Source organism: Sarcophilus harrisii, chromosome 4 (assembly GCF_902635505.1).
Source record: "Sarcophilus harrisii chromosome 4, mSarHar1.11, whole genome shotgun sequence".
NCBI classification, from domain to species: domain Eukaryota; kingdom Metazoa; phylum Chordata; class Mammalia; order Dasyuromorphia; family Dasyuridae; genus Sarcophilus; species Sarcophilus harrisii.
Genome location: NC_045429.1, coordinates 127,419,583 through 127,445,147, shown reverse-complemented (window position 1 = coordinate 127,445,147; position 25,565 = coordinate 127,419,583). Strand labels below are relative to the sequence as shown.

The 25,565-nt window shown below is 32.3% G+C and overlaps 1 protein-coding gene across 10 annotated transcripts in view; it reads left to right on the top strand.

Moving 5' to 3' along the window:
- QKI (QKI, KH domain containing RNA binding) overlaps positions 1 to 25,565 on the top strand; it is a 173,905-nt gene that overhangs the window by 135,241 nt on the left and 13,099 nt on the right. For 4 of the 10 annotated variants that reach the window (XM_031937515.1, XM_031937514.1, XM_031937512.1 and 1 more), the window contains exons 5-7: positions 8,262 to 8,396; positions 23,411 to 23,498; positions 24,783 to 25,079. In XM_031937515.1, coding sequence (XP_031793375.1) covers positions 8,262 to 8,396; positions 23,411 to 23,498; positions 24,783 to 25,079 — 520 coding nt within the window. The remainder of the gene's footprint in view (positions 1 to 8,261; positions 8,397 to 23,410; positions 23,499 to 24,782; positions 25,080 to 25,565) is intronic. The other 6 variants (XM_031937518.1, XM_031937519.1, XM_031937520.1 and 3 more) reach the window with 3 other exon arrangements.

Genomic DNA, 25,565 nt, shown 5'->3' with positions numbered 1-25,565 from the left:
CTCCAGCAAAACCATTACAATGGTAATTCTGCCCTGACACTCTGAAGAGATTGCTAATTACTGTACTTTGGGTCCCTAGACAGATTTCCCATTCAGATTAAAATGGTTGTGCATGGCAGAAAACTGTAGCAACATCTTTCTATACATGAGATTGCATTCTCACTTCATTGCTCTATAACTGTACCCTTTCAATTCATCAGAAAATGTCTTATACCTTCACCCAATCTAAAGAAAGTATTTTAAAATAAGACTGAGAATATAAAATTTTGCTTATGATAACTTTTGGTTGAAGATTATATTCTGTACTTAAAAAGTACAACAGAGCCAACAATTAATTACAAACACTTATGTGTATGTATTCACCCATTTCTCTTTAAAGCTAAATCAATTTTTTTAAAGGATTTACTTGATTAATAATCTACTATGTATTGGACACATGTTCAAGTAACTAGATTTCATTATTACAAAAACATTACTACATAATTTATTGTAAATCAGTTGAGGTTAGTACTATTCACTAAGGGTTTTTAGTTCAGAGCACTTCATAAGATAAAAGATTTAGAAGTTGACTACTCTAGACCCCTCACTCTAGAAATGAAGAAATATACTTATTCAGATTATGGGACCTATCCATATTTCCATGGATTTTATTTAGTAAGTGCAAGAACTAGATTTCAAACTCGGATCTTCCCACAAACTTGTCTTCCTATTTGTCATACTATAATCTTTTAAGTGTTTTAATTTTGAAAAGAAAAGTCAATTTAGTCTTTCTCCTTAAAGAGAATAGCTACTAGCAAAGGTGTGTAATACACAAGGAATTATGGACACTGGTCATAAGCCAATGAGTGTAGGCTGTAGAGCGGGGCAGTCGTGACTTTATTCCAAGAGCAAAACTCCATGTCCTTACCTCTTACTTATTGGCCATGGGATTATTCATCCCCTTCTGCCAACTAGGGAAGAAACTTTTAGTTATACATCTGGAAATGGATATCAGATATTCCTAAGTTGCAGAGAAGGAAAAGTGAACTAGATATAGTTTATTTATATTCTAAAATCCTGCGATTTTTTTATGAAAGCAAGCTTGGTGACAGGTGGTCAATGTTTTATCTTTCTTGTAAGTAAAGTGATAAAATATTTTCTCCTTTTCCCATATTTGAGTTTCTCCCTTTCTTGGCTTTGCTATATTGAATTGATATTCAAAAAATATGAGATGATTTTTGAATATTTTACTTTTAAGTAATGCTCAATTATAAATATATAATACCTTCTTGTATTGTACATTGAATTAGAGATCAAAGTTTAATATTTTTCACTGAGGACTTGTCATTGTTACAATTCTGTATTTCTATAATCACATTTAAATTTCTCTTAATATTTAGGGATTATCTGAAAATTAAGCATTTCTTAATGTGTTAGATTTAATTATATCCCTTGCCTTAGAAAACATCAAATTGTGATTTGCATTGAGTATAACATGTTACCCTCGATTTATAGAAGTGTTACTTTATTGTTTATACAGCTTAGAGGGCAATAAGTATTTAAAGATTTTTAGAGTATATTCCAATACCTTGTTCTTCCAGGCTTCCAATTTCTTAACCTTAATATTTTCAATTACTTATTCTCCCCACATCTATACTATTTTCAGTGTGGTTCCTTTACTAACTGTTCTCAGTACCCTTCTCAATTTGTTGTGCATTTAGCACCTTTGTATTTATCTCTTTATTCTGTGTAAGGAAATATATGTATTGTCTTTGCTGTCAGAATGAGTTTCTTGTGACCATGGTTATTATTATTGTAAGTTGTACTTTCAGCTCCCATTTAGTCAACAACCTTTTATTAAGTATGAACTACTAGGTAGTAGACAAGGTGTTAAGCATACTAAAAAGGCAAAAGACAGCCCTTGCTCTCAAGAAGCTCATAATCTAAAGGTGGAGAAAATAAGCAAACAAATAAGTATAAAGAGTAATTTGGAAATGGTTCATTGAGGGAAAGTATTAAGATTAAGGAGGACTGGGAAAGGCTATTTGTAGAAAGTGTTATTTTAAGGGATGGTTGGCAGAAGCGAGGAGGAAGTTGAATACAACCAGTAAAAAATGCCTTTCCAGGAGATAGGTTATTCTTGGATTAACAAAGAAGACATTGCCACTGGATCATAAAGTAAGTGAGGGTAAGATGTAAGATGATTATAGAGACAGGAGGGAGCCAGTTTATGAGGAGTTTTAAATGCCAGATAGAGTTTTATGTTTGATATGGGAGGTAATATGGAGCCACTGAAGTTTGTTGAATGGCAGATAACACCATCAAACTCATACTTTAGGAAGATGAGCCTAATAATAGCTGAATGGGGATGGATTGGAGCAGGAAAAAACTTGAGGCAGGAGGCAGGCATCCTTGTTCTACTGTGAGGAGATGAGGGCTTCCCTTAAGGAGACTGAAGTGTCAGAGGAGAAAGGGGGGAATGTTGGAAAGATATCTGGCACCAGATTTGATTATGAGAGTTAGGTAAAGATAGTAAGGAGTCATGGATGATGCCTCTATTGTGAGTGTTGCCTGGTGGGGGGAGAGGGCACAAGCCTTTAGGGGAGCTGATGCTGGGAAGTATACAGTCTTAACCGGACTTCTAATTCAAGATGCCGAACAGGAAGTTGGAAATTTAAGACTTAAGTCCTGGAACAGTAGAAATCCAGTCTCAGAATCTTACTGACCCTGGTCAAGTGACTTAAGCTCTCTTTGTCCTCATCTACCGGAGAAGGAAATGGCAAACCATTGCAGTTTTCTTTTATAAGAAAACGCTATAATAGATTACAAAATGTCATGAAATAAGAATGCCTGAATAAGAGGTAGATTGAGAATTAACAAAATAGAGCTAATAATTGCCAAGTGCCATAATATAAAGGGAGAAGAAAATAGGACCTAGGACATATCCCTGAAAGTCTCACCCTTAACTGGGAGCAAGGCAAAGATCTTTCAAGAAAACCTGAAATACTTGGAAAGAAAAACAGAAAGTGATAAATTTAGTGATAAGTTGATTGTTCCAATTATACCAAGATGGAAAAACTTGAGACTTATGGGAATTGTGGCTATGAAAAGATCATAGCTACTAAATGACAGAATCAGAATTTAAACTAATAACTCCAGTTCCAGTGGTGGGAATAAATGAAACCTCTCTGAAGATGTTTAGCCACAAAACACAGGACAAATATAGAATGACAGTGAGAGTAGACAGATGAAGTGAAGGGTTTTCCAAAGGTGAAAAACACTGGTATGTTTGTAGGGAAGCAGCCACTATACAAGTAAAGATTAAAGATAAATGAGTAAGTGAGGATTATTGTGGAAGCTTTTTCAGATGGAGAAAATGGGAGGGAATGGGATCACTAATATATGTAGAACACCTTGGCAAGAAGAAGGTCCATGCTTTGATGTAAGGCAAAGGTAAATAGAGTTGCAAAAGTGATTAGGATGTGATATGAAATGAGGGGAGAAGAGAAAGCTCTCTAAAAATGGTCTCAAATTTTTCAGGAAATAAGAGGCAAGCTTCTCAAATGAGATGATGAGAGAAAACCTTGGGAGTTTTAAAGAGGGATGAAAAGGTTTGGAAGATCCTCTGTAGTAAGATAGTAATAAGTGATCCATTAAAGGATTTTATTTTCTTGAAACAGTGAGTGTTCATTTGAGGTTATGTAACATGTTTGTAATGACCTTTATTGGTACAGTTTCATGATTTTTCCCCCTGTTTAGCTTCATTGAGCACGTTTGTAAGAGTAAAGGTAAAAGATATTGAAAGTAATCCAGCTCTGGTGCTTAAGTGATACCGTAAATGTGTAAGGATCTAGAGAATAAAAATAGTAGAGTTCAACAGTTTCATCAAGTATTCAAGATGAGGAAAGGAAATGAGAAAAGCTAGTGCTGGGCTGTGATGGTCTCAGAGAGGCCTAAAACATCGGGAGGTGGGGGTGGGTTTGAAGGATACAATGTATGTAGATCCTTCCAAGATTCTTTAAGAACAGGTTTGAGATTGTAATCTTTTAATATGTCATCTCTATTTTGCAATCGAATAAAAGACAATTTTAGAGATCATGAGCATGGAAGTTCTTTTCTTTCTGTATTAATGAGGTACAAAATGGATGTCATCATGAAAGTTTTCACATTGAAATTAGCTCCTCTCTTGTCACTATCCTGTTTTATTTTTAAAATTTTAGGTAACTTGGATACTTAGAAAATTTATTAGATACAATTTATTAGCTTAATAAGTTTTTGTTAAGAGCTTCTTCAAGATACGTTATTTTGAGCAATTCAGCCAATTTATCTTATGGTCCTGTTTATTATTTTGCTGAATTTTTTTCCTTTCTATTTTTAATCTTTTAAAAATAAGTTGAAGGCTGGTGGAAATGGTAGTATTTGGAGGTTTGGACAACAGAAATATTTATAGCAGTGGTTCTCAAAGTATGGTCTAGAGCAGTGATTCTCAAAGTATCGTCCCGAGAATCCTGGCAGGTCTCTGAAACCCTTTCAGAGGATCTAAACATTCAAAGCTAGATATAAATAAAAACTATAATATAACCCATCTGAACAAAAACTCTTTGGACAGATCCTCAGTTATTTTTAATGGTATAAAGATATTGAGAATAAACGTTTGAGAATCACTGGTCTAGAGAATCCTGGGGATCTCTGAAACCCTTTTAGAGGGTCTACAAATTCAAAAATGGTTTTTATTTCCAATATGGTAAATGTCTATAAATATAATCCAGATTAAAAAAAAATGCTTTGGAGAGATCCTCAATAATTTTTAATAGGATAAAGATACTGAAAACAAAAGTTTGAGAACCACTGATTTATAGCATCAATTAAAACATTGCAAGACAGAGAATAAGAGTAGCATAAGCTTTTGTCTTTTGAATGCATATTGCCTAAACAAGTATAGTTTCCTCAGGATTTGAGAGGTGGGGTTTAGATTGTCTTTTTGATGCCTTGTACTATTAGACTAAATTGACACCCAGTGAACTGTTAACTATTTAAAATAACTATTATCCTTTTTTGAGGGGGGAACAATTATATAGATATATTTATATTTTTTCTTGAAGCCTGTGCCTGTGTAACACAAGCTTTTGCTAGTTTTTGAACTGCAAATACTAAATACTAATACTATTAAGCACAAGAGCATTAATTACCAGAAAGTATGCTACCAGATAATTAGGTAGAACTACTTGGGGCCACAAAAATATGGAATGTCCATATACTCATGGAATCAGAGACCTTTTTTTTTTTTTTTTTTTTAAATAATTTAAGAAATATAATGTAAAATGATTGTGGTTCAAACAGTTTTATTACATTGCTCATAAAATATATTTCATATAATATTCTTATTGTTGATTTCAAGTTTATTTTCAGAATGTCTGTCATAGAAGATCATAATCTTTTTGCTTGAACTAAGTTTTTTATATCCTTCCCTCTTTAAGATAGATGTCTTCTAGCTTGATCCTGCAATGCTCCCCAAATTGTGTTATCTCTAGCCGAGACTTCTATGCAGCTTTGGTCTAGTGAAATAACTAGCTGTTTTGTTACTTGTTGGTTTCTCTAGTGTTTTTTTCTACTTCACAATGCAGTTTCATTGAGAACCTACAGTATTATATAGTTCACATTTCATTTGTATTTACTCTAAAGATGATCTGGTTTAATTGGATCTCTTGCTAATAAGCTTTTAAGAACTTGTTTTTCTCTTGCTGTTTTATAAGATACTGTTAATCATCTTCTACCATCTACATCCATAAGATTTTACAGATGAATCTATAATAGAGGTATAAGTATTAAAAGCTAACTTTATATTCAATGCCCTATTTACAAATAATTTCTTTGTTGTGGAGCACAGTGATAGCACATTATTATAGTTGAGTATTTGTGGAATGAAAAATATCTGAATTTTTTTTCTGTAAATCAGTAAATTGTACTAATGTATTATCAATAAAATATAAATTAGATGTAGGTTAATTAATTTAAATAATACCAATATGTTAAACAAGTATAATTACCATCCAATAAAATAAATCATTGAATCAATTGTTAATCTGTTGTAAATTTTAAACAAATGAGAATTAGTGGGAGTTTTCCATAGGAGACAAACAAGGTTGGTTCCTATGTTCATTCAGCAAATCTTAAGCTATGTGTAGAATTCTATTCTTAGAGTTGGGATAATTAAAGTTTTTACCTGATGGAATTTTGAGTCAAGCTTTGTTGTAGACACAATTATAATAAGAGAGAAAAAAAAATCACTTTAGAAATTAAAAATGTTTTTGTAGTGAGTGAATAAATATCATTATTGACTAGAGGCATCCATGAAAAATAGATGCATTTCAATTTCTTTCATTAAATAACTATGTTAAATTATGTTTCCTTTGATATTCTTTGTAAAGTAAATTTATTCTGAGGGAAATCTTGGCTTTTGAATATGCTATAACTGGGAAGTTAGGAATAAAGAAACCTTTAAAAATATCAGAAGATAAATCATAAGTAAAATTTTAAAAATATTGGCTAACAAGAATAAAACCCTTGGCTCACTAAAATCTTAGTGATTTTCCTTCTTTATGGATATTTTTTACTTGCTGTACCTGAAAGATCAAGCCTTCAGCTGTTGTTCTCAACCTTTTCTATTACTAACAGAAATAATCACCTTGCTTATGTAATTAAGACTGCCTCTTTTGTTCCCTTTTATCTTGTCATTCTTCTTTGATTGCCTTCTCAGTTGTGGTCTCTCCTATCTGTATCTCACTATTTTTACTGAGTTATCTACAAAATCTTCCCCTTCTCCCTACAATATATACTCCTATAACAAAAACTCTTTCTGAATTTTTCTGGTTCCCTTTTCTATTTCATTTGTTTAGGCACTTATATCTTGTTGCATAGATTTAACTTCACTTAGTGTATATTAAAAGTATGAGAGATAATGTTAGAGAAGTCATTCCTAACCTTTTGGTCAAGCACTAATCTTAATTTAATTTCTGAGATATTCTATTAATTTTTAATGCCTGTTTCCATACAAATTAACTGCTTTCTCATTTCACAATATATTTTATGTAACTTATTTTCATTTGTTGCTTCAGCTCTATTTGTTCATAGGTACTTCAATTATAGGAACAGGGGTTACTGTTAGTCTGTTTTAGGAAATAGTGATATGGTTCCATCAGTGATACAATAAGTTGATTAAGTATTATAACTTCTGTGAAAATTGGCTATCTTTGACAAGTCAAATAACATTTTAGCTCTCTAAAATCATAGATGCTAGCAATATTTTTTCTCATGTGCAGTGGCAAAAGGAATTTCCACACCAGAAATTTCCTACACCTATGCAGTCAATGATAAAAAGAAATAAAAATATATAGTTTACTAGAAAAGAAAACTTTTAACAAAAGAGTGGTACCCAATGAAGTACTGTCTTGTTTTATTTTGTTTTGTTTGCTTTGCTGAGGCAATTGGAGTTGTGACTTGCCCAGGATCACACAGCTAGGAAGTGTTACATGTTTGAGACCAGATTTTAACTCAAGTCCTCCTGAATTCAGGGCTAGTGCTCTATCCACTGTGCCACCTAGCTACCTCTATCCACTAGCCACCTTTTCTTCTTTTACTCAGTATAGCAAATGAAAAAAACAGATACCTGAATTGTTAATACTGAACATGATGATATCATTATTAAATTGAAATATGTTAAATATGGTGATGGGAAATGTAAGAAGATAGTTCTGTTGTATTCCAGTCTGGGTAAGACAGGAAGACCCAGTCTCATAATACAAAACAAAACAAAATAGAGATGAAAATTAAACCCACAATTTTTTTTTTAAATTTAAGATACATTACAGACTCATGGTATGGAATAGATTATAGAGAGTTTAGTTATTTCTCAATTTCTTCCTAATATACTAAGCAATGCTTAGGTAGACAGGCAAAGATGAATTGGCATCGTTAGTACTTATGTGTAACAGTCTGCTTATCTTCTTTAATACAAGTCCTCATTTCAGATGACATACTTAAAAGGCTTGGCTGTTTTCACTGACAAATTTTTGAGTCATGGTATTTAAAAAATACATGGGGAAGGAGGGAGGGACCAAAAAAAACAAACAAACTTGGACTGTCTTCTTAGATTTCTTATCACCATATTTGACATATTCCCATTTAATAGTGATAGGCCTGTTTTCATCCACTGATTGACAAGGAGGCTTTGAAAACCTTTTGAGTGATTCATATCTGACTTCTGCTGATTTGCCTAACCTTAGGTAACCTGGTGGTCCCCTGCTCCTGGGGACTCTCTCCCATTGTTGCAGAGACATTGGATATGCTTTGTTCTATCACCTCAGAACTCTCAAGCTTCAAGTAATTTACAAGCCTCTTGTTTTATGTTAGGGATTAAGGTATGTACCACTATTCCTGCCTTAAATGTACTAAATTTACTATATTGAAAAGTCAGATGATCACATAAAACATTACTATAATATAGTAAGGACAATAAATTCAACAAAATTGAATATTCGAATTTGAAATACACTGCTATTAATAACCATCCTGTAGTACTTGAAGATTTGCATATCATTGAACGGATGTAATCTCTTTCAGATCTCATAAGAGCTATGTGATCCAGATGTTGTTATTTCCATTTTATAGATCTTTCTTGATCTCAAAGCTTATGTTCTTAATGAGTTCCCAAGGCAGGAACTAAATTCTGATCTTCCTAAGAGGAATTTCTTGTAGTAGTTTTGGTTGTTATATTTTTATTTAGTTTCTCTACTGTTGATTGCTTTTTCTTGTCTTTCTCCCTATCCTGAAATATTTCTTTGAAGAAAAATATCATGTCTTACACTTCTTTCCTAGCAATTTTTCACATGGTATTTATCCATAAGAGCCTCTCAGTATTTATTGATTGATGGATTTCAGAATCTCTTAACTGGAAAGCACACACTTAGTATACACTTGTACCACCACAATCGGTAATTTGCTTTAGCTTGAAAACAAGAAAGAAAGGGAAATCCTTTTTTTCTTAAAGGAGCTCCTTCTACTTTTGGGTACTTATTGGCATCTATTTTTAATCTGTTTACTTCTTTGGGCACATTGAACTTAAATTTTCCCCTTTACTTTCCATCCACTATGCCTAATTCTTCTATTTAGGGCCAAACTAAACAAGTCTAATGCACCTATCATGTGCCCAATTTTCAAATTTTTCTGCCTAGATCTTCTCAATTTAGTGCACATGACTTTGTCATTAACTCTTTCGGTTTACTGATCTTTGCAAAATGGGCCACTTGGGAATGAAGCAAAGTACTCTAGATTTGTTCTGACCAGATCAAAATACCATAGGACAATCCCCTCTGTAATTCGGGATTCTATAGCTCTAAATTAAGCCTAAAATTAGCTTATTTTTTTAGCCTTATCCCCCACTGCTGGACTGATATTCAGTTTACAATCTACTAAAACTTCTATTTTTAAGATATTCTCACTAATAACCACATTCCCAGAAGTTATCTAGTCTTGAAAGTGTTGCACATTTGGAATTTGAACCAAAGCAAGCTCATATTTCAAAAGCCATGTTCTTTTCAGTATACCATCATTATTTCCAGTTTGTTTTGTGAATGGCAGTGTAAAATATTTGTTGTATTCTGTGTTAGATATGGCACTATTTAGAGTACAATAGAATTGTTTGGAACACTCCAACATCCTAGATATTAATGATCCCTCCTGTCATTAGTGTCATCTAAAATTTTGATAAGCTTACTATCAGCATGTCTTTTCTTTATTCTGTCATTATCCTTCCTAACTTGTCTCTTTTAACAAACAAATGTGTTCATTTGAAACAATCAGTCTTTGGCCATGTCCTAAAATAAATCATTCTGCAGCTGTAGTCCATTACCTTTCTCTATGTTCTAAGTAGATAACCTGCTTGTCAGCTTTACAAAGTCATGCTTGGTCATTGCGCTAATCAGAATTCAATGAATGGTCTTTTGATGTTATTCCATGTTAATATTGGGGTCATAATGCAAGTTGTTCATCTTGTTCTGCTCATTTTATTATGCTTCAGATCATGCATGTCTTAACAAATTTCTCTGATTTCATCATATTCATCATTTCTTATGCTGCAATGACTGTTATGTTCATTTACATACATCATTTATTTGGCAGTTTCCCCAAATGATGTGCACTCACTTTGTTTCTTTGTTTCAACAAAATGTGATATGTATATATACACACACACATCTAGATAATTTCATTCTCTTTTATCTGTGCTTTATGTCTGGTAGTGACATTATACAGTTAAAGATTATATTTTTTCTATACTGTCTATACTTTTACCCAAGTCAGTAATTTTAATCATGTTAAGTGGGATAGGTGAAAGGTATATACGTTCAAAGGCATATAATAAAAGCCAAAAATGAATAACTCTAAAACAAGAATGATCTCTACAAAACTCTTGTGTTGAGCTAGAAATAGGTAGTTTCAGTACGCAAAGGGCTAGGTTGATATTATAAATTTTGTATTTGATATGACAAACAGGGATCCATTTGAACATTCTTTAAAAGTAAAATAAACTTACAATTAAGGAAAATTATTTTGGAGCCATATTTATAGAGCACAGAAAAGATTATAGGATTATTTATGAGGTAGTGAAATAACTTTCATGTGTTTGATTAGTATTTGATTCACATGGTGGGTATGAAAAGTGAAAGAAAAAGAAAAAAATCTAACATAAAAGTCATCGGAATAAATAATTGAATTTTAGCATTCAGCTATGCCTTCTATATAAAAGGCAAGGAAAAGTGATTTTTTTGTTGTTGTTTTCAAGAGTGAATTTTTGAAGCTGGAAGAATTTTTGCTGATTTTTATTTGGCAAAGAGTACTTGGATAGGTAGATGATTTTAACACAGTTTCATAGTTCATTTAGAGATCCAAATTAAATTGCTATAGAAAAATCATAGTTATACCACTAAAGGGAAATGTAATCCTGATGCAGTTATATTTTCACTTAATAGAATTAATTAATTAATTCCATGAAAATTAAACATTAAAGAAAAAAAAAAACTTTTTTAAGGAATGGGTAGTTCTATAAGACCAATGACATAATTTATGAACAAACAGATTTTTCAGTGTTACATTAGACCTTTATTATGGTATCTTGCTCACTTATAAGATAATTTTCAGGATATATTTATATATTTATATATTTATATTTATATATATTTTAGTACTCATCTGTATGCATGTAGTTGAAATAACATTTCTTTGACCAATTACAATATTGTAAGCCTCTGAGAGAGGAGTCTTGAATCTCCCCCATCAATCGATTTTTGTTCTGTTCTGCACTTTGTTCTACAATTTTTTTTTTTTTAGAAAAGCCTAATCTTAAAAATTGAAAGTACTTATGAACTAGATTCATGTATGTATCACGAATTGGCTTTTAATTTTCACTGCTTTAATATTTTCACTTTTGAGATTCTTCTACTTGTTATTCTTGTGTATAAGAATACCTTGTGAGAAAATGAAAATCCATAACTCTTTTTCCATGACTCTAATGCATGAAATCTTATAAAGTTGTCCAACTCAAATAGAAACAGAAGCCACTAGATTGTACATAAGAATCCCTGTGGGTCACATATCAACTTAGAAACTGCATATTGACTTCTGGGTTTGCTTTGTTATTAATATTTCCCAATTACTTTTTAATAACTGGACCCACACTAAAGTATTTGTAGGCTGTACATACGCCATGAGTGTGATGTTGGAAGGTTCTTTGAAGAGTAGAGCGGATTCTGGGGGACATTTTATTCTAGAGAGCTTATATTCTGGTCTGATAAATCAACCTAAGGGGAAAAAAAAAAGAAAATAACAAAATTATAAGAGAGGGTAGCTACATAACAGTACATGATAATAAATGGCTAAAAGAATATTTTTGAATTCAAAAGAGGAGGAAAGGTTCTGTGAGAGACGCTAAAGGGCTGCTTTTAAAACTTTGTACCTTTTGTTTTTATAAGGAGTATCCATATTTATGTAGCACCTCAATTCATAAAATATTTTAATATACTGTCTCACATAAGCCTCCTAGTAACCCTGGGAGTTTGGTACCATTTTTTTTGAAGTGAGCAAATAAGACCTTACAGAGGTTAAGTAATTTAACCTGTGGCCATCAATTAGCTGTCTCTGAGGTGGTACATTCCCTAATATTATATTCATTTTGAAATACACATCTCTTTCCATCCCCTTTCCAGTGAAACATTCCTTGTGACATTTTAAAAGAGAAAAATATAATTTAGGAAAACTAGCCAATTTAGCAAAACATTTCTGATATGGAATTTCAGACTCATATTCATCTCTATAACCAAAGAAGGCAGGATAATAGTTAATTATAAATCATATAATATTGTTTTATTTGTATTATTTAACATTTTATACATGGTTTTCTAGGTTTTACTTATATCTGATTTCATCAATCTTTCCATGCTTCTTTGAGTTATTTATACTAGTAATTTTTCTTAGCACAATAATATTCTATTATTCATGTACCAAAATTTTAGTTATTCTCCAAATGGTGGGTAGTAAGCTTTTTTCTTCCCAATTAAAGTACTTTGCTAGCATAACAAGCTCTCATATATATGAGGTGTTTTGTTCTATCTTTGACCTCCTTATGGCATATGAGTAGTACAGGACTCATAGAATCGAAATCATAAGACATTTTATTTTATTTTATTTTATTTTTTTTGATCACTGATAGGCCTTTCTGAGGATATTTAGAAAAAGAAATTAAATGATTGACTTTCAGTATCACATTAAGAACACAGATACTTTGGAAAGACAGTGTAGACAGTAGATTTGCTGGTTTGGATGTTTTTTGTACTATGGAATAAGAGCAGTTAAATCTGGACTTTAGGCAGGTTTGGAAAAAATTAGATTTCCAGTTTGATGATGTTTATCATTTCTTTTCTGCATCTTCACACAAACCATAACCATTTGGGAGGATTCATCTAACTCCTAATTCACCTAGAAAGGGCCAAACCCACCCACTGGGTAGACTAGCAATTCTAGGTGAAGTAACTAACAAACATACCCTGAGGATATGAATCTGGAGCTACAGAATGTATATGTCAGGTCAAATCACTGTCAACCTGACCATTACCTCTTCGTAAACTCTAGCAGAGATATATAGACCTCTCTCCCCCAATTCCATCCAACCAAATCCCATAAATCTCATAGCCCAGAAATAATCAGTTCTTGCCACCATCTTCAACATTGCCAGAACTACTTTCCGCCCAGTGCCCATACCTAGACTTTTTGGAAATCAGTGTTTGTGGAGATACACCTTGGAAATTGTTCCTGACTCCTCAACAGCCAGAACTATTGAAGAGTTCTTGCCCCCAAATCATTGAAGTTGGGTCCCCCCCCCCCCCCCCCCCCCGAAGAAAATAATATTAGAGAACAATATTACCATCTGCTTTCCCATTCCATCTTAAGGACATTTCCATCTGACTTGGAGCACTGATAGAGCATTAGAATATGAATCCTTTGAGAATGGGAGTTTTATTTTGTTTTGCAATTTGTGTTGTTATGCTTTGCACACAGCAAAAGATGCAGCGCTTTCTCATTCATTCAGTTGCTTGTACATATGGCTCACTTCTCTAGAATGTACTCTGTCACCTTACCTTGAACAATCCTTAGCAGAGTTCAAGTGCTATCATCTGTGCTGTGCCTTTCTTAATTACTATGGCTCCTCCTCTATCCCTATTCATATTCTCCCCCTTCTTTTTAAATCATTTTATATTATTGCATTTATTTTAAAATTTATTTATATACAAGTTATCCTTTAAGGATATCTAAGAAATATAAAAATGCAAGTTCTTTGAGGAGAGGGTTTATTTTATTTTGTATCTGTTTTCCCATTGCCTGATGCATTGCCTTGTAAATTGCATTGTACATTGTAGGTGATAGTGGTTTACAGAATGTTTTGAAGGACAGGAGAATCAGTCAAGCCATTTCTATAATCTTAATTACATGTCACTGAATTATTCTTACACTTTTAAAACTTAGATAATCATTCACATGTAAATGCCAAATCTTTGAGTGTATTGATATACATATATATTGATATATGTCATTTATGTGATTTCAATTTTTCTAAATTCTGAACTTAAACATGCAATAAAGGGAATGTTTTCATATGCATAGTAGAATAGAAAAAGAATTATTCTGTATTGAAAATGAATTTGTCCATTACGTATAGCTTGCTTTTATTTTTCAATATATAAATTCAGCCTGTAGTTTTTTGTTTTTATTTTGTTTTGCTGAGGCAATTGGGGTTAACTGACTTGTCCAGGGCTAGCAGGTCTTAAGTATCTGAGACCAGATTTGAACTCGGGTCCTCCTGACTTCAGGGCACCACTTAGATACTGTGACACTTGGCTGTCCCTAGCCTGTAGTTTTCAAAACTGTTCAGGTCATCTTTATTTTTTTGTTTTCCTCTTTAGTGAATGTTTGTTTTTAATTTCTTACCTCTTTTTTTTTTTTTTTTCCTGTCTTCCTCTATTCACTATTATCATCCCAACTTCACTTATTGGAAGGGGACAAAGGGAAGAAAGCCAATCTCTATCTTGTATCAAAAAATGTATGGCCTGTCTTGTTATAAACTTGACGGTAGCATGCTTGTTGAATCATCAGTACTCCTTCAGCACTCTAGAATAGAATACAAAGTTAAATTGTCCTCTTGGTTCAGCACATTTCTCTTCCCATCATGTAATGCAAATCTTCATGGGTTACTTTGAAATCAACCATTTTTGTCCTTTTTTATGATGCAGATAACATTTCATTGCCTTTATGTTTCCCCAGTAAATATGCACACTCTTCTAATTGTTAAAAGTTTTCAGGAATACAAAAATTTAAAAAATTAATAATAATCTTTCAACAGAAACTTAAGAATTCTGTTTAATTAATTGCTGAAGCTGTAATGATTAAAATAATCTGTAAATGAAGTTGTTGAACTAATAAGGTACTTTAGTTTTTAGTTCCTGTGAATCTATGTTGATATTAACCTTTGACATTTTAAACTTCGTTATTATAAAAATTGTGATCCTGTATCAACAACTAATTTTTACAATGTTTATTAGACCTTGAAATACTTGCACACTTCACTTAAATACAGTGTAATATATTATAAGAAAGGTATTTTCAAGGGAAAGATATTTAAAGTTTATAATTTGAATTAGATTTTTTTCATGTTTTTTAAAAACTTGCTCATTAAATCAAGTTGGCTGACTAAACAGAGGCAGTTATAACATACATCAATCTAAATGAAAACCTGAAATTCCTAACAAATCCTATCATGATTAAGGAATCCAGTGAAAAGCTACAAAAATGACTTCTTATGAGGTAGACCTCAGAACTTAATTTTAAAAAAAAATGATTAATATGAATAGGAACCACCAGCATAGGTAAAAACCTATAAGTGACCAGTGATTGGCATATGTGCTCTACAGGATTCTGTCTCTGGAGGCATTAAACATGGAGACATCCCCAGAGAAATCCCCAGTGGTTGGAAATTTTCAGGATTTCTGAAAACCCACAATAGATGTTTTCCTATAAGCACCATACTATCATAAGCAACAAAAATTAGTATAAGCACATTGCTCAGACTAGGACGTGGGCTCACAATTCTCTAGCACTATCTTGACATTTCAGAGACTGAATGTTAATGTTAATGTTATCCACTGTTAATCTCAGAAATCCCTTGGAAAGAAAGGGGAATTAATCCCAGAAGGCATTGTTTATTTAGCACAGAAACTAGAATAATCCAGTCCATGAAAATGACTGATCACTGAATTTCTCCTTCTCCTTGGGTCTCTAAAACATAGGGAGCAGAACCTGATTCTAATCAATTATTATGAATTTAGAGATCATCAAATATCCAGCCAAGATAATATTCATGTCCTCCCCCTACTTCTAGAAATACTTATCCAATGCATAAAATGTAAATTTCTTTGAGGGTAAAGTACTGTCTGGTTTTTACCTTTTGTTTTCCCAGACCTGACACTGCAACTTAATAAATAATAGATATTTATTGAAGAAAACATGTTATACAAAGGAAGACATTTTGAAAAATGCACAAGCCTTAGAACTCTTTGAGTATTGATTCCTGATCTATATTTTACCAAGTATATGCCTCCATTTTCAGTTCTGCCTACTTCCCATCACCCAAAATAGTATATATGTTAACTAAGTTTAAAGGATCTTGTCAACCTCTTTGTGAAAAGTGTCTATTTTTTCCCATTCTTTAGAGCATATGTCTGTATGTGTTAAAATTTATTTCTGATCATCTACTATCATTTTTCATTCTGAACATCCTATTAGGCAAAATTACCAAGTGTCTCTGTGTTCTGTTAAGATTAGATCTCACACCTTACTAAAAAGTTGTTGCCTTTAGCCTAGACCTCTTTAGTTTTTTAATTTTGTTTTGTATTGTTTACTTTTTGGAATACTTGTTCTAATCAACCAGTTCTCCTCTCTTCCCCTCCTTTCCCATCTTTTTTCTTCCCCTTCCCTCCCCTCTTTGCTCCTCTCTTCTTTCCTCTCCCTCCACTCTCTGCTTTTCTCTCCCTCTTATTTATTCCCTGTTCCTCCCTCCCCCAATTCTCTCCATTTCTATTTTCTGATTCAACATATATGTGAGAGATAGGGCTTATTGAAACCAATTTAAATATATTTACTGAACTTTCCCATTTTTATTTTGTTTTGTGGTTCTAATCAGTTTCATATTTTATGCTGGTTATATAAAGAATTCTTACTGAATTAAAAGATCGAATTGTTTTAATTTTTGCCTTAATGAATTACAAAATAAGTATATAGTATTTTGATTCCCAGTCCTTGTGTATGTTTAGTGAATAAATAGTTCAATTTTTATAATTATATGTACTCATCTGCAGCCAGTTTTTACTCCTACCATCCAAATCTCAAGAATTGGTAAAGGAATATATAACCCATAATATTTTTGGTAGAAAACTTGATTGCTTCCTCTTATACTGTTTTTAAAATTGTATTAGTTATGTAGTTTAAATTGTACATTGGTGTCATCACCTTTACCAACAAACAAATTTTAATATAAGCCTAAATATTGTGAGAGTCAGCAAGGTGGTGATTAAGTACCAGCTAGAGTTCAAATCTGGCCTCAGATACTAGCAATTAACACTGGACAAGTCACACTTATTCTGTTTGCCTAAGTTTGCCTTACTTCCTGATCAGTAAAATGAGCTTGAGAAGGAAATAGCAAACTTCTCTAGTACCTTTGCCAAGAAAACCCCAAAAGGGGGTCACACAGAGAGTTGGATGTTACTGAAAAATGACTCAACAAAATTGTGACAATATTTTCTTTAGAGTTTCTTTCCACTAGTCACTGGTATGATGTACGTACATTTCAGTGCCTATTAAAATATAAGAGGAATCTATTTTATTGAAGTGTTTATGAACATTACATTTTTGAAGATTATATTTCCTAGAAATCATTCAATCAGAGCAAAAAAAATTAATTTAGATTTGAACAACTATTTCAGTTTTTTGTGCTATGTGTACTGAATTCAGGTGTATCTTATTCTTACGTGATACATTAGATTGACATAACATTTTTCAATGAATAGTAACTTTTTAGAAAGATAAACTATGTAAAAGCAAGTTACTGGACCTTTTGTTGAGAATGTTTATACTTGATGAGAGAATATTATCCTTAAAGCATTCTCATCCTTTTTTCCTTTACGCATGAAGGTCTCAGTGGATATTTTAGGTGAGTTATTGGGCATTCTTTTTTATATCTCTACTTGTGCATCTTGATTCTGCCAATAATTGTTCTGAAATTGTTTCCTTAAGCAGAAAATCACTTTCTTATAATAAAACTTATAAGGAAATCCCTTGCATAATATTTCAGCCTTTCATAGTCATTCCGTGGTCTTCTATGATAAGGAATTATTTTTCCAAAGCAAAGGACAATTTAAAATGTCTTATTAATCTCCATCTTATATTGTGCATAAGAAATATGAGAAATTGTAAAAATATATGGGATAAAACAGTCCAGCTTCTTAGTAAGAATTGCACATTGCATTGTCTTTAAGAGTCCTTATTGATGTTTACTTAAAGCCATTTCATGTCTTACAAATGAGTGCCTTTGAGTAAATGAATACAGGTAGGATTTCTTCAGAGATTACTTTGGTATCTCTGATGTAATATCAACAAAGTGCCAGCAGGAATACTCAGAGCAAAGATAGAATACATCAGAATTAATAGTTTCATCAACTGTCAACTCTGATGGAGAGAAGACAGGCCAAATGAATGACTAAAGTCTATATGATTTTTAAAACAAAACTTATATGCTCTTTGTTAGATCACTCAAAAATGTTGTTCTTTTTCAAGATTTGAAAGAATTAGGTATTTTAGCATAACTTGAAATACACATTGTCAAATTATACAGATCATGGACACCCTTGGGAAAAGCTACTTTCTTAGGGCTAAAAGTAATTATTTCATATAATAAATGCTGCCATCTTCTGGGAAATAAAAGTATTACATTTCAGAGAAAGATAATTTTAAAGGGGTAGTAGGAGGATGAAAAATCTCACATTTCAATGTCTGAGAATACAGCCTTAAGTGTACATTAATATTTTAAAAATATCCTTAACCGTAATTTCTAAATCATTAATTCCTTTTAATATTTAACATCTCTAATAATATTTAGTAAGATTCTATACAGAATCTATAAAAGATTTCGACTTATTCTTTAGAGAACTTGTTGCTTTAAAAAACACTTTAATAATCTCATAACCACACCCTTTTTAAAACACTTTAAAGTCTTTCACCTTTTAGAACAAAATTATATTTGGTATATATACAGAATGAAATGTAACATTTTATTAGCAGTAAGAAACAGTAGATTGAATGTCATGTTCAAGGAACTGCTAGTGTTCTAGTATTGTTGGATTAAAAGAAGAATATAGTCTGAAAAGACTAAAAGAGGCCAAGTTATAAAGAGTTTTGTACCTCAAATGGGCCTGGGGGTATGTTTATCCTATAGATAATAGGGATTCCCCTGGAGCTGCTTGAGCAATGGAGGTAGAATGGGTAGACTCCTGTTTTAGAAATGTAACTTTGCTAGCTAAATGTTGATGTAAATGGAGATTTAAGTCATGGAGACCAGTTTTTTGTGATAGTCTTGACAAAAGGTGATGGGAGCCTGAAATAGGAATTTGGTTGTCAGTGGAAAGGAGACATAAATGAGAGATGTTTTTGAAGGAACAAAATTTGGCAGTGAATTGATAGAGTGAGACTGTGAGAAGTCATAGAAGACATTAAGATTGTGGTCCTAAGTGGGAAGATGGTGGTAGGTACCCTTAACAAAATAATAGGGGAAGTCAGAGGTGTAGGGAGTGTTGAGTGTATAAGATAATGAATTCAATTTAAGGCATATATTTTTATTGTACATGGTGTGAGTATAGAGTTAAAGACAGAAATGTATGACTATAACTCAAGAGGGGTGTGTGTGTGTGTGTGTGTGTGTGTGTGTGTGTGTGTGTGTGTGTGTGTGTGTAAAATCATCTGAATGCATATTGTAGTTATCTTCCTTGAGAGCCATTAAGATCAAGCTAGATAATTTGGAACAAAAGGAAGTTCCAGAAATAGAATTTTGGAGTATATTCATGAATTAAATGAAGAACTAGTAAAAAGAGTTATCAGATGAAATAGCGGAAGAATGGAAGAAAATTGTGTTACTAAAACCTACTGAGGTAAGAATATCCAAGAGAGAAAGGTGTGATCAGTAGAATCAAATACTGTACAGAGGTCCAATATAACCAAATTTGAGAAAATGCCTTTAGATGTGGCAATTAAAAGATCAGTGGTAGTTTCAATTGAATTGATAGCATCTGAAGCCAGATTTCAGAGGGTCTAAAAAAGAGTGAGAATAAATGAAGGTACTTGGTATAGATGGTTTTTATTGGGACGTCAAGTCAGAAAGACCTCTAGTCTCAGACATTTACTAGTCAGATGACAAGTCACTTGTTAGCAGTTCTTCAATTGTAAAATATAAAACCTATATCCCAAAATTATTGTGAGGATCAAATGAAATGATAATTCTAAAGCATTTAGCACAGTATTGGAACATAATACCTCCTAAGTATTAGCTGTTATTATTTCAAAGAAAGGATTCATGAAGGAGAGGAGAGATAAAAGATTAAAGCCCACAGCAATAGTAGGATCTTTTTATGGTGTAAGGTTCTGTTTTGTTTTTTCAAAGTATAGGGAGATATAAGTATATAAAAAGCAGGAAAGGTGCCAAAAGAAAGGAAGAAAAAGAAGATGATAGCGAGGGTAATTTGTTTTAGAAGACAAGTAATGGAATTAATATTACACATAGAAGGATTGGCTTTGGTAAAGTGAACCCAGCTCTTAATCTGAAAGAGGAAACAATGGAAAAAGAAATTTGACTGATGTGAGATGAGGAAAATAAGGGAAGGAAGCTTTCAGTAAATAACTTCAATTTTTTTCATTGAAGTATGCTACGAAATCCTTAATTAAAAGGATGGTGGGAAAGGGGACCTGTGACAAGAACCCTTAAGAAGTTTGCAATAGCTTTTTAACATTCTACAAGTGAATTGATTAAGGAGAAATTAGATATTTGACTTTGAAACAGTGAGCATCCAGTTGAGATTATATAAAAATAAATTTGTAATGGATCCATTCAGCACAATTTCATGACTTGTTCTTGGTCTATTCAGCAACACATGAAGAGAAGGTAGTTGGTGAAGAGTTGGATTTAACTGTAGGATAAAGAGTGATTGGGAATTGGGAAGAGTTGAGTATGGCTACTACAGAAGTAATGACTTGGACAAAGATCAGGATTAGATGCAGGAAATGGTAAAAAAAGGTTTTGATACTAGAACAGAGAAGTGAAATGTTTATAATGATATTAGAATGCTTTCATATCACCATATCTGTGAGAAACTGAAGTAGAACAGAAGACCTAGGAATTTAGTGGATTGAGTAACTTAGAAGATTGTTTTTTACAGTGTTTTCAGTATAATGAAGCTTAAAACTTAAAGGAAATAAGCATTCAACTTTCATTCAACTTATTAAAGTATTTTTTTAAAATGGCCTTTTTTTGTCTTACTATTTGTAACATTTTTAAAAATTATATATTATTAAAATTAATTCCATCTTAATTGATGATAGCTCTTTATTACATTAAATGAAAGGTCCCCTTTTTAATCTAGTAAAGATTTTATAAGATGATACTTTCCATGAACTCTTGGGAATAGGCAACAGTGTTTCAGAGAAAAAAAGATTCAGCTCATTTTGAGTTTTAACAAATAAAGCATTCCAACAGATAAATATTAAACCAGACTAAATATCATAGAACTCTATAGGACATTTATTAAAATTAGTTCTAAAAACACATTGAACTTATATTTATGACATAGTCTTTTCTCACCCTTTGTCCTCTCTTCTAGTCTATTCACTAAACATGTAATAGGTATTTTTAATATGATGTACACTGGATTTTATTTTCCAATTGATTTCATGAAAGAAGATTCTGGTATTTATATTTCTACATGGTGCCATACTGCAGCATCCCCTCTTTGAAGAAAGTAGACAGTAGCCTTCACAGCAAATGAGAGAAGAAATATCTTGGCCTTATTTACATTTTAAGTTTGACTTAATTCAATTATGTCCTTTTACCATCTGCTGCCGAGGATTAGGCATTATGATACATAGTCATTTTTAAGGTTGCCTTGAAATTTTAGAGACTCAAAAACTATAATCTTTCATTATATAATTAGGAATTCTCCTAAGCTTTTATGTCATTGAGTCTACAATACTTAGGAGTATTAAGAGTAAAATTTGAAGTAAGATAGAACTGGAGTTCAAATCCTGCCTCTAGTACTTAACTAGCTTTTGAGAATGGGCAATTTATTTAGCTTCTGTTTGCTTCATTTTCCACATTTGCATGCATATGCACTTGTAGGTTCTAGGATTGTTGTGAGGATCAAATGAAATACTATTCATAGTGTTTTTGCAAAGCTTGAAATAAATAAATGGCTGTGTATTATTATTAAATAATCATTATTCTATAAATATTCCACTCACTATAGGCAAAATGGGTATTTTAGAGAAACAAAGATTATTGACGTAGCATCAATATAGAGCAATCTAGTTGGGGGCACAGAACAGAACTAACTAGACAATGTAGTGCAAGAAAAGTTTAAAAAAAAAAAACACAAAACAGAAGTTCTGTGACCTTGGCCAAGTCATATTACCTCTGGCCCATTGTTATGTTTATCTGTAAAGTAACTAGTTTGGACTCTATGATCTGAAGTCCCTTCTACATCTAAATCTGGGTGTGTCTATCACTTGCTGTTTAGGAGATTAGAGAATTAAGGGAGGTAGCATTTGAGCCAAAATTTCTACAATGGATTAGTGCTTTGGAGCATTTAGAGCAGAAAGGAATATTAAGCAAAGAGGATATTGATGAGTTTGGAATGCCTTGGGTAGTTGAATTTGGCTGGTGTATAGTATAGGGATGGATAGGTAGAAAGTCTAGAAAGGTAAGTTGGACTGAGGATGTGAGGATTTTGAATTTTCTGGTTTTATTTATTAGATAATGTAGATTCTTGGAGCGTTACAAAGCAAAGTTATAAGAGAATTTGTTTTTAGAAAAATTATCCTTGTAGATTAGAAGGGAGAAAGAGACTTGAAGTTAGAATACCCATTGCAAAAGTTATTTTAATAGTTCACAGAAGCAGTTATAAACTAAGGTAATGGCAAGGTACATGCAAGAGGGATGCAATAGTAAGAAAGAAAAGTTTGATGATCTAATTATAATTAACATGATTGGGGGAGGGAAAAGAATATATTTCAATGAAACCCAAAATTTATTATTTCTACTTTATTTGGGTAAACTTGAAACCACCCTTAATAAGCAAAATTTAATTGTAAACATATACATATATGTATGCATATGAATTTTGAATTCTCCTCTTTATAGGCATTCAATTGGGCCTTTTTCTATATTGTTTTAATTTCATTCTATAGGTTGGAATTGATCTTTTTCCCCCCTAAATTTCTTTTTGCCTACTGAATAAAATAATGCCAAAGGAAATAAGACTGTATGTCAAGTTTGTTGTCATTTATCCCATCAAAGAAAATCTGTAAAAGAACATTAAGAAATTGAACATTGCTGAAGTGTAGGATCTACTTTCTGTATATTAGTGCCCTTTTGCTCTAAACCCCTCTTGCCCAGTAGAACATCTCTAAGCTTGCCTACATTGAAGATCAATGTTTATCTATTAAAAGCTTATGCACAAACTATTCTAACTACTCTGTTTTGAAATAATAAATGCCCTTCTCTTTTTCATCTATGTAGGCAGAAGGAGAAGACAGCCTTAAGAAGATGCAGCTGATGGAACTTGCAATTCTGAATGGCACCTACAGAGATGCCAACATTAAATCACGTAAGGATTAGACTAGTCTAGTGTAATAGCCTGTTCTGCTGTTTTTGTCAACAAACCTTTCTCCCTTTAGCAGGAGTACATATGAACAGTAGCAATTCTACTGAAGCAATTATGCACTTGGTACAGAGTCAACACTACTATTTTTTTCATAAAGATATTTTATTTACATTATGATGCCAATTTGTCTTGCTATAATATTTTTGAATATATTTTTGTTACTTTCCTTCTAAATTCAAGCACTAAACTTAAATTCCTATTTAATAAATAAGTACCAACTTGACATGAATATATAACCCCAAATATACATATATATGTACCCATGTATGTTTTTGCAATTTTATAATAATAAAAGTTCATCTAAATGGAACCACATATATTAAATTCTTTATCCTGTCATCTTGCTTGCATGTTTTCCTTCCAATTTTGTTTTTTTTTTTTTTGCTATTGATTTCATGTGAGAGCTCACAGAGCTGAGTGTTGTGATACCTTTTTCATTCACATTTACCTTTTTATGTATTTAAGCATGTTATAAGGATTTTTAATTTTCTGAAAATGATCAACTAATTTCATAATGATGAATTTTATACTTTCTTATAACAGCAAAGAAAGAGGAAAAAATATTTAAAAAAATAGTTATCTGAAAGTAATTCTTGACTTATAACATTCACTTAAATTTACTTTTGAAAAGATAGAATAATATTAATACAAGTACAATAAGGACATATATTAGATTACTCTTCTTAAGAAGTAATCAACTAATACAGTTGCTAGAAATTATTTCTATCTACTAAGAGCTTGGCTTACTTCAAAATGAAGGAGGCCAGTCTTTTTCCAAGTTGTAACCTAGGCTGGTATTTAGAAATAATTGGACATAACTGTATTTCTGCAAACTCTTAATTATAAGATATTTTCATACTGTAAATATGTAATATGTTTCCTTTTGCCTTCCTGCATGCATCTTAGTCTCATGCAGTTTTTAAATGCATAGGTAAATATGTGAACTAAAAGAAGCTTTTGTGCTCTGTAACCTGTTAGTCTAGCTTACTTTTGATGGCTTTTTTGTTTTTGCATGTTTATTCTTAATCTCACTGGGAAAGGGTAAGCTATTTGTGCATTTGATTGGTGTGCTTTGGCACTTTGTGTGATCAGCGCATGTACTAATGATTTCCTTTTATTTTTCTTCTTTCCTGCTTTTTTCCTTTCTTTTCCCCATTCCCCCTCATTCTTTTCATATTTTGTACTGCTGTCTCTATACTTCCTTCTAAATTTCTTTGCTTACTGTAGCAGCCCTTGCCTTTTCTCTTGCAGCAACAGCCCAGGCTCCAAGGATTATTACTGGGCCTGCGCCTGTTCTCCCACCAGCTGCCCTGCGTACTCCTACGCCAGCTGGCCCTACCATAATGCCTTTGATCAGACAAATACAGACCGCTGTCATGCCAAACGGAACTCCTCATCCAACTGCTGCAATAGTTCCTCCGGGACCTGAGGCTGGTTTAATTTACACACCCTACGAGTACCCTTACACACTGGCACCAGCTACGTCAATCCTTGAGTATCCTATTGAACCTAGTGGTGTATTAGGTAAGTTTATCTCCTGAATTGATTGGCTTAGCTTTTGATCACTTTTCAAAAGACAATATTTCATTTTTTCCCAGTGTGTATCTTTGGAAATATTAAAACAGGTCAAATAAGCAATTAAAATTTTTCATTAGGAAATAACTTAAATGAAGTTTTCTGGCTCTATCCTATTTAAGTTCTCTTTTTTGGGTAATTATAGTTTAAATTTCAAAATTGTTCCATATATAGTTTATTTAAACTTATCACATCACATGCATTTCAAACAAACTATTTTTAGAATTACTGTTTTCCCCTTAAAATTTAAATTACATTATATATCATTTCCTTTGGAAATGTTTTATATAATTCTATGAACCTTTTAAAAATGGAAAATTTTATATCTTAAATTTATTTTTTTTAACATTTTAAAGAATGATCTGAAAATTAAAGAAAGGTTCTAATTCTTCTTAAAATTTCATAGATTTCTCTTTTTTTTTTGTATTGAAGTCC